This window comes from Rutilus rutilus, assembly GCF_951802725.1.
Source record: "Rutilus rutilus genome assembly, chromosome: 1".
NCBI lineage: Eukaryota > Metazoa > Chordata > Actinopteri > Cypriniformes > Leuciscidae > Rutilus > Rutilus rutilus.
In genome coordinates, this window is record NC_140209.1 from 23,705,125 (window position 1) to 23,715,570 (window position 10,446).

The 10,446-nt window shown below is 37.1% G+C and overlaps 1 protein-coding gene across 1 annotated transcript; it reads left to right on the forward strand.

Moving 5' to 3' along the window:
• Nucleotides 1–740: 740 nt before the first annotated feature.
• LOC311304392 (interferon-induced very large GTPase 1-like) lies at nt 741–5,573 on the forward strand (the record flags this gene model as incomplete). The annotated part of the gene is made up of 2 exons (XM_084431364.1): nt 741–3,744; nt 3,853–5,573. The coding sequence occupies 2 exons, from the start codon at nt 741–743 to the stop codon at nt 5,571–5,573; spliced, it is 4,725 nt and encodes a 1,574-aa protein (XP_084287490.1).
• Nucleotides 5,574–10,446: the final 4,873 nt, after the last annotated feature.

Here is a 10,446-nt window from a genome sequence, read left to right on the forward strand (position 1 = left end):
AGTCAAGTTTTAAATAGGAAAAATATTGAAACTCTTTGGTCATTTTTTTGAGAGAGATGCTAATGGTCTTGTCTGATTCAATGATCTATGCTAAGCTATGCTAAAAGTGGTACCGCCAGAACGAAAACGGTAAAACTCACTGTTTAACTCTGGGGGAGTTGTAAAATGAGCCTATTTCCAAAAAAAGTGGAGTATCCCTTTAAATAAACTCTGGTTAGTGTTTTTATGAGTCCACATTCAAGAGTGTTAAACAAGCAGTGTTGAAATTAATTAGATAATTAATTTGACGAGGAGAAACGCAAGACCTACAACTGACTTCCAGCCACAGCCTTAGATGAAATCAACTGAAAAGACATGAAATCTCTAAAGATCTCATGTGTACCTTGCAATGCAATGTAAGACGCATACAAGCGTCTGCCAAATGTAAAATGTAAATGTATGTGAAAGATCTCAGTAGAGGGGGATTAAACAACTCCACAAACAGCAGGAGATGTTATTCTTTAACTCTAACTTTATAGATAGAGATTTAAGAGAAGTCCATTAAATGCTATCAACTATAATATTATTATGTGATATTATTATTAACTGTGATATTATAAATAAAAAAAATAATAAAAAAAAAGAAGATCAAAGTAAGTTAAATGTTTTATTTTTTTCTTGGACAGGCAGAAGACGAGCACTGTGGAACATCACAAGTCATTACAGATCAACACCTTCAACAGGAAGTGTTGACTAAAAAAATGAATCTATTTCACAGACTTCATCTTGAAGGCAGACATCACAATAAACTGAGAGCTGCAGACGTTCTTCAGTTAACTGAACATTCATTACAGTCCCATGAGTCTTGTGCTGAAGAGGAGCTGGTTCAGACTTTCATACACAAATTACTGATGATGAACTACAGAGCAAGATACATTAAAACTAATGAGACCAATGAGGAAGGTCACAATGAACAAGGCAGTTATGATTTATTTAGACAAGAAGCTGATTCTCATGATTTTTTTTTCAGTTTAGTGTCAGTGTCTAAAACAAGTCAGTCTGAGCGAATCCACCCGATGGATGTTCAGATGGCCGTGTTTCATTGTGCTGATGGTTTCCTGAAGCAGCTGATGGTCACTAAACTGTCCCAGTGTCAGTACGCTCTGCCTCTGCTTGTTCCTGATCCATTCACACAACAGATTGAGTTTCCTCTCTGGACATTCAGACAAATCATCAAGAGCTGGAAGATGAAAAACATCAACAATGAGATCATCAGTCAAACCCATCCGATCTACAATTCACTAACTCCAATGGTGTCTTTCTTCAGGTTTGGCTCTGTGTCTTCATCCAAGTCTCATCTGATGAACAGTCTGATCAATGAGAAACACAACACGTTCTTCCACAGGAACTGCCCAGGCAGCAGCAGAACCAGAGTCCTGATGGATGGAGTGGTGGAGATCGCCTGGTTCTGCCCCTCTGGATCATATGATGATAAATTCACGGACTGTGTTGCGTTCTGTAATCTACACGGTGATGCAGAAGACCACGAGAAACAGCTGCAGATCCTCACTGAAATGGCCTCAGTCAATGTTGTTCTTTTACCACGACTGGACAAGAATGACAAAAGCATGCTAAAACTTGAACAACTCTTCAAGGACACAAAGCCACTCATTTGTCTTTTTACTGAGGATGATTCTGCTGTAACTGTGATGAAGAAAAAATATAGGATTGGTCTGAAAGACAGAAACCAGTCAGAAGTATCTGAAGAACTCAGAAGAGCTATAAATGATTGTCTCTCAGAATCATCTTCCACTTTCAGACTTGAAGATGTGTCCAAACACTCAGACATCAGAGTAGATGAGGAAGATGATAAAGACTGCAGGAGAGGAAGAGAAGCAGCACAGCAGATGATGAGTTTACTGGAGAAGAAAGATCTGACAGAAATCAAAGAATCATTTCTGCCTCATCAGGGGAAACTGTGGCATCAGTGGAGTCAGAAGAACAAAGACCTACATCGACCTGAAGGAAATGAACTAGAAATCAACATCAGCAGAAAACAAACAGATATGAATAGAATCCGTGAACGACAGCATGAATCTGACATCAGTGAGTTTATGAAGTTCTTTATTAAAGAAATAAAGTCAGATGCTGAATATGAGAAGTTTTTTTTTATTAAATGGCTCAAAATCCTCCTGGATGAATATACATCAGCTGACTTTTCTGTTCTTCATTACAAATATGAAGAAACATGGTCAATGGTTTTAAAACTGAAAGAGAAACATGAACCAGACAAACTGACTGCAAAACAAGCAGAACTTGAGAGAATATCTGAGGATCTTCAAGCTGCAGCCATTGGTTTGGAGCACATCATGAGGGAGATCGGTCAGATATATGAATCATGTTCATCTGTGAAGAAGAACAAGAAAGATCTGCAGTTTGACTTCTCTTCTCTCCCGAGTCTCGCAGCAGAGATGATGATCTCTGGATTTCCACTGGAGCTGATGGATGGAGATGCTGGTCATGTTCCTGTGATCTGGATCTCTGCTGTTCTAGATAAACTCATCCAGAAACTGGGAGACCGGAGAGTCTTTGTGCTGTCAGTTTTAGGGCTTCAGAGCTCTGGGAAATCCACCATGCTGAATGCCATGTTTGGACTCCAGTTTGCCGTCAGTGCTGGCAGGTGCACCAGAGGAGCTTTCATGCAGCTGGTCAGAGTCTCAGATGAGATGAAAACACAGATGAACTTTGACTATATTCTAGTTGTTGATACTGAAGGTCTTCGTGCTCTAGAACTGGCTGGAAGATCAACAAGACATCAAGACAATGAATTGGCCACATTTGTTGTTGGACTAGCAAATTTGACTTTAATCAATATCTTTGGAGAAAACCCATCTGAGATGCAGGAAATTCTTCAGATTGTTGTTCAGGCTTTGCAGAGGATGAAGAAGGTCAGACTGAATCCCAGCTGTGTGTTTGTGCATCAGAACGTCTCAGACGTCACAGCTGGAGAGAAAAACATGGAGGGAAGGAGACGGCTGCAGGAGACACTGGATGAGATTACAAAACTCACTGCTAAAGATGAAGTTTGTGATGCTGAATGTTTCAGTGATGTCATTAGATTTGATGTTCAGAATGATGTGAAGTATTTTGCTCATCTCTGGGAGGGAAACCCACCAATGGCACCACCAAACCCAAACTACTGTGAGAATATTCAAGAACTAAAGGAAACAGTTTTTTTGTTTCATGCCTCAAAAACACATGGAATGATGCTGAGCGACCTAAAATATCGTATTAAAGATCTCTGGGAGGCTTTACTGAATGAGCAATTTGTCTTCAGCTTTCAAAATTCTCTGGAGATTTCAGCCTACAGGAAACTGGAGAAAAAATACAGCAAGTGGTCCTGGAGTCTTCGCAGTGCCATGATGGAAACTGAGAACAAACTACACAACAAAATAGAAAATGAAGCAATTCATGAGGTTGAGGAAACTGATCTTCAAACAGAACTGAAGAAGACAAATGAAGAAGTGGAAAAATCAATGTCTGAATTCTTTGAGAAAGACAAAGATAAAGATATACTGATTCAGTGGAAAAAATCATTTGAAATCAAAATCAAGGAGTTTCAGGAAAACATTGTGAGAGAAACAAAGAGGAAATTAAATGACATTCTTCAGCAACGAGACCTGAAGAAAGAGACTGATGCTCAGAGGACACATCATGAAAACACTCTCTATGAAAAGAGCAAAGAACTTCCCTTAAAACTCAAAGGTAAAACAATAGATGAAGAATGTTTGAAGATAAAGACTGATGCTCAGAGGACACATCATGAAAATACTCTCTATAAAAAGAGTAAAGAAATTGCCTTAGAACTCAAAGACAAAGTAAATTATGAAGAAACACTGAATAAAGAGTTTGGTTTGTTTTGGGAACAGAATGTGGAGAAGATCATCACAGAAACTCCTCCAATCAAAGACATTGACATAATGAGAGATGTGAGAGTCACCCTCAACGACGTCTGTGAGGGACGCCTTAAAGAGGACATTAAAGAGGATAACATTAAAGAGGACAGTGAATACATCAATATTTTCACTGTGTCCAGTTATTTTGAATATATTATTTTCAAAAAATCCACCAAAAATCGGTTCATAAAGGCGGTAAAGGCTGCTTACAGAAGACTTAAAGAAGCATTTGGATACATTCAAACTCTGTCTCCTGAGAATGAAGCTCAAATCAAATCATTAGTCACAGAAGTTGACCAGCAGACAGACAAAATGATTCAGTCATTTAACATTTCAACGATGGGATACAACATCAGCTGCATTCATCAACTCATAGATTACGTCAAGAAGAGAGTAACAGAACATCAGGAAGAATCAGTGAAATATGAGTTCAAGAATGAATTCTTCATGGATTTAGTCCTTTCCATCTGTAAGAAAGCAAACAAGACGATCACTGACCAACAAAGAAAGTTCAAGGAAGCAACATATGTTAAGAAGAGAGAAGAGTACTACAGTATTTTCCAGAACTACTGTCATGGCGCAACATCAGTTGTTATTTTTGGAGAGATCATCTGTCAGAAACTCAAAGAGCCCATTGAGCAGAGTGTCTACAAGAAGACTGCCAGAGATCTGACAAATGAAATTAGATCAAACTGTGAATCACTGAATGGAAACAGATCAAATCTGGAGAAACACATCCTGAAGACACTGGCGCAAGAGGAAGATTTTGACAAATATGCGGATTACATTGATAATCCCAGAGATCACTTCAAGAGATTCATCAGAGATGAAGTCAGTCAGTACATCACTGATAAGTTCAATGTCAGTGTTTTACCCAAGATGAAGGAGAACATTAAACTCCTGCAGCAGAAGATCTTGGACGCAGCACATGAATCTGCTGAACATGTTCAAGTGAACAGAGGAGATGTTGGTTTGTGGTTGAAGAGTTTCACACAGCAGCTCTCAGATGAGCTGATCTTCTCTGAAAAAGACCTCAGTGGAGTCAAACATGATGATGGGAATGATTTCAGCTTTCTAGAAGATGTGATAAGAGAAGAGCTTCCTGCTGTGATGTTAGACATCATCAGTAGATTCAACACAGAGACATTTTTATCAAAGCTGGACTATAAGTTCAGGCCAGATGAGATTCTGATTGATCACTTCTGTCAGTGCTGTTGGGTTCAGTGTCCGTTCTGTGGAGCTGTCTGCACCAACAACATAGAAAACCATCATGGAGATCACAGTGTTGCTTTCCATCGTAATATTGGACTAAATAGAAAATTTTACAGGAATACATCTAACTTGTCTACCCATATTTGCACATCAGCAGTAGCAAGCAAGGCTCTATATTTTCATCCCAATGACTCAGATGATACAGTCCTATATAGAGAATACAGAAGAGCAGGAGGGGTTTATGCAGACTGGAGCATCACAACAGACCTCTCTGAGGTGCCCTACTGGAAGTGGTTTTTGTACAGATTCCAGAAAGATCTTGAAAAACAATACAATAAAACATTTGAGGGGAGTGTTGAGATACCAGATGAATGGAGAAAATACTCAAAACAGGAAGCCATTGAGAGTTTGAATAAAAACCTCTAAAGGAGATTAAAAATTAGACTCATGTCTCTCAGATTCTTCACAGATCACAGTCAGAAATAAGTTTCTATTACATTCACCAGTAAGTTTCTGAAGTCACCTATACCTCAGAAGAGCAAAACGTCATCAAATACACTAGAAGAGGATTAAAGGCTGGATTCAATTCCTCATACAAGTATTTGAGAAATGATCATATCTTCTAAACAACATGACTTAATGTACATGTTTAATGCTTTATGACGAAACAAAACATATCTAAGACTGTTGATGACATGATAAACATTTGAATATATATAAGCATGTGGGTGACACTGTTAAAGCTCAATGCTGGTGATCAGACAGTTGGAAAAAAAAATGGTGAGATATAAATAATTGTACAAAGTTTTTTAGATATGTTTTTTTTAGATATGTTTTAGATAGAATTCAGATTGTATACTTTTACACCAATTTTCAGCCAAATTCCCATTGTTAAATTAACACTAACAGTGTTTGCCAGTGTTTATTTAATCGGGTGTGTATTATATAAACCCTGGCAGTGTTCATTTAACTCTTGGGGTTTGGCTGATATACTCGTATTATGTGAAACTTTATTTTGACTTTAGAAATTGAAATAATAAAAACATAATTATTATTAAAATCTCTATTGCAGATTTTCTTTGCTGACATTATCTTTGTCATTTTAAGTTCTTTCAGTCTTCAGTCGGTTCATCTTTCAGTCAAACTGTTGTTACGGCCAGCTAGTTTCAAGCCGCAACATGGGATCATGGGAAAAGAGGGATCAGACACCAGCCTATGACTGAACCCATTTCATGGTTTGCATTCTCGAGCCACCAGGCACTGTTTTGTGCGGGTGGGCGGCCAGAGCGGATTGGGGGTTTTCTGTTTTCTGTTAGAACGGTGTTGTGTTAGTGGTAAATTAATAACTAATGATCGTTGCGACGGAAGTGAATCAATCAAAACTAACTTTAGCTGGACAATAACTTTATTCTAGAGCTGCTATAAAGCCAAAACAATCTCTGTTATTTTAATTTCCTATTATCACTGTTGTCACAGCCAGCTCGTTCCTGACCATAACATAAAGAGGATTACAGATACAAACGAACAGGTTGCATTGCCAGCTTATTTATTTAGAACAAAAATGATTATTACAGAAATATAACACAATGTCTAGGGATTTACTAGCCTGGTCCTACATATTGTACATTTCATTTGTACATAGAGTCTGGCCACTCTCCATTGACAAGCGTTAACTTCCTTGTAGGCGGGTACTCTGTTGAAGTTTAAAACTATTGGATCTGCCCAGAGCCACTCTGGATCTGCCATAACGAATCCCTAATGTTTGGTCTTGACGTATGTCTACAACTCAAACTAGCGCACCTCAACGTCATCGTTCTCAGCCACTCCCTCTGTTCGCTAATTGGACCGCCAAAAAATTGGCTGGAGAAAACCCAAGAATATACCGCAAACCCAGACAGAGTACTGAAGGAAAATTAAAATTGAGCGGAAGTACGTAGGAGGGCGGAGCCGGGCTAGGGATTTACAGGTGAATCTCGAAAAATTTGAATATTGTACAAAAGTTTATTTATTTCAGTAATTCAACTTAAAAGGTGAAACTAATATATTATATAGACTCATTACATGCAAAGTGAGATATTTCTTTTTTTGGGGGGGAAATATTTTTATTGAAATTTTTCCATTTTTTTTTCAACAGAACAAACAAAGCATAGAAAAAAAAAAGAGAAAAAAAAAGAAAAGAACAACAGTTCAGGCAGACCTTAAATGCACAATTCTCAAATCAATTATTGATAAAATAAATAGGTTACAAGGGAAGATACATCAACACTCACAGGAATAGGCTTCTCGTCGTGAGCCATTACAACAGTTTTCAAGAAAAATATAAGCAATTGTCCAAAGTAAGAGAAACATAGTCCAAATAGGGTGTCCATATTCGTTTGAAAACGTCTGTAGAAGAATGTAGTATACATGTTAAAAATTCCATTGGGATGAGCTCTTTCACAAGGCTATGCCATTTTTTAATTAAAGGAGTCTTCTCACTTATCCAGAACATCAAAATGTTCTTTCTTGCAGCAAAAGTTAAAATACTAAAAAGTCTTTTATGATATTTATTCAAAACAATACCAGCTGTACCAACATCAATTGTCGTTCCCAGAATGTTGCCAATGTGGTCTGCGATTTTCTTCCAAAACAACTGAATTTTGTGACAAGACCAAATGAATATAATTACCAACTGATATTTTACATTTTGAGCAATTGGGGGAAAGTTTTGGGTCCATTTTACTCCTGATATAAGGGGTAATATGTAGCCGACGTATTATTTTGAATTGAATAGCACGTGCTCTGTTACACATTGATATTCTTTTAGCATGATCCCAGACTAAATCCCAATCCTCTCTGGAGATATTTACTACAAAATCATTTTCCCACATCTGTCTAAGATTATCTGTGTCCCCTGGGTGAGTCAAACTCAGTGTAACATAAATATGAGGTATCTTTTTTCGTCTCGTGTCTTCTAGTAGTATTTTCTCAATTTCGGTCCTAGAATTATCAGTATACAAAGTGGTATTTTTACCAATGAAGTCCCTTAGCTGCAAGTACCTAAAGAAATGATGTCTTGGCAGATTAAATTTAGCAGACAACTGTTCAAAAGACAGAAGTGATGAACCCTCAAATATATCTTTAAGCCTCACAATACCTAAAGAATTCCAGAGGTTAAACCCAAAGTCATCAGTACCAGGAGGAAAATCTGGATTATTTTGAATTGGTGTAAGAGCTGATGTCAAATTAAATCTACCTTCTAACTTGCGCGACTGCGCCCAAGCTTTAAGAGTTCTGTACGATTGGGCTATCATATAGAACTTTTAACTTTTTAGGGTTGACAACAAACAAAAGATTCTGAAGAGGGCACAGAGATTGTGAGGCTTCAAGATCAAGCCAAATAGAACCTGGATCATTCTTCAACCAATCCACCACAAAACGAAGCTGACACGCCAGCTGATACAATCTGATATTGGGAACATCTAGACCACCCTCAAAGTGAGATATTTCAAGCCTTTATGCGTTATAATTTTGATGATTATGGCTGAAATGATGAAATGATTATGTGATAATGATGCCATTAGTACATTTCAAGTTTACTTGGAATGCCATATCAATGTGTTTTAAAATCACTGAAAGTTTGTTATCAGTATAATATTAATGTATGTTCAACACTCTTATAGTGCAATTGAATTGAATTGAATTGCAATTGTAATGTCACTAAAATGCATTTGAAGTTTACAGAGGTGTAAAGTAACTAATTACAAATACTTTCATTAAAGTACTTCAGTAGATTTTTCATTTCATAGATTATAATTAAATTGTGGTACTTTTACTTTTACTTGAGTTGAATACAAATAAATTATTCAACTTCTATGGAGTTAATATTGTGCCATAATTAAACAAACAAATCCAGCATTTTGCAAACAAACTCGATCTGCTTTGCAAAGGAAAACTTGACTCCCAAACAAACAGAAAGCAATGTGCAAGTACAAAGGTCAATTTGAGCGAAAATGTAGTGGAGTAACAAATATGCATTGTGTTTTGCAAATATGAATAAATGAGCTTAGATCATATTTCACAAATAAATACAAACCATCCTAAAAATTGCATGTAACCTTTGAAAAAATACCAAATCTAGTGCATACAAATGCATATCTGTCTGTTATTATTGTGAGACACTTGGCTTTTTATGAGATCTCTCGGCTCGATTTTCTTACAAATGCAGTTGAGCAACTTCCTCTTCTAAAACAGTAGATGGCGCTAAGCTAGGGGATTAATTTAGCGCTAGTCTCCCGGGAGAAGCACTGATTTGAAACTTACCTTTGCCTACAGCTGAGGAAAATGACCGGTGAACAGGTGTGTTTCTGTCTTACTTTATCTATAATTAACCTTTTTAAGGTTTTCTTTTGCAAAATGTTATTACATATCTAGACAGAAATCCACATTAGCACTTAGCAATTCACTCTCTCTAGGAAAGGGGAATCTATAAGCTGAAAGCGCTGCCATCATATGTTGCTTTTTTACATTTTTGTAAAAACTATACATTTACTGAACGAGTCTTTATCTTTCGTTCTCCATAAATTAATGAGAACATTTCATTTAATTGAAAGGAGGGTCCCACTTATTTATTTATTTAGTTGGAATTGAGTCAGCTTAACTGTTAATGTAATAAAATAATTAATGAACAAAACACTTTTTAAAAATGCACTTTGTAATAATGTCCAATTAAGTTTTACTTAAAGCTGCAGTCTGTAGTTTTTCCTCTTTGTCGCCATCTCTGTTCGAAATCTGCAATTGCAGTTATTCGCAGAATTATCAACTTTACGTGGGTTGTGCCTCGGCACACTGGCATTCGCAATCACAGATTCTACTTTTTGGAAGTATGACCAACATAAGAATTTTCACCAGAAAATGTCGTCTGAACAAGTAAGTAACATCCACTTTTGTTCTGACCAACTAAGGGAAAAAAGCATTGCAGTAAATCGCGCTGATTAAATCTAACGATCGCTTATCAAATCACGCCAAACCGTGCAAATTATACTTTGTTCTCAAAATGTTAATGTTAACAATGCTACCTGTAGTTCAGTTTACATTTCTGTGCAGTCTTATTTGTAATTCTCATAGCCTACCAACATATAAATGAAATCGGCTTTTTTCCAGCAGAAAAAAAAGCTGTCTCTGCGTCCGTTTTGAACCCCTTCAAAACACGGAGTTCACGTCACCTTTCAAAAAGCCCTTCCGATATTTATCCTTGTTTTCACTTGGGCCCGGTTGCTGTCTCTTTTTTTTCTGTAGCCATTCCTTAGTCTTTTGCATT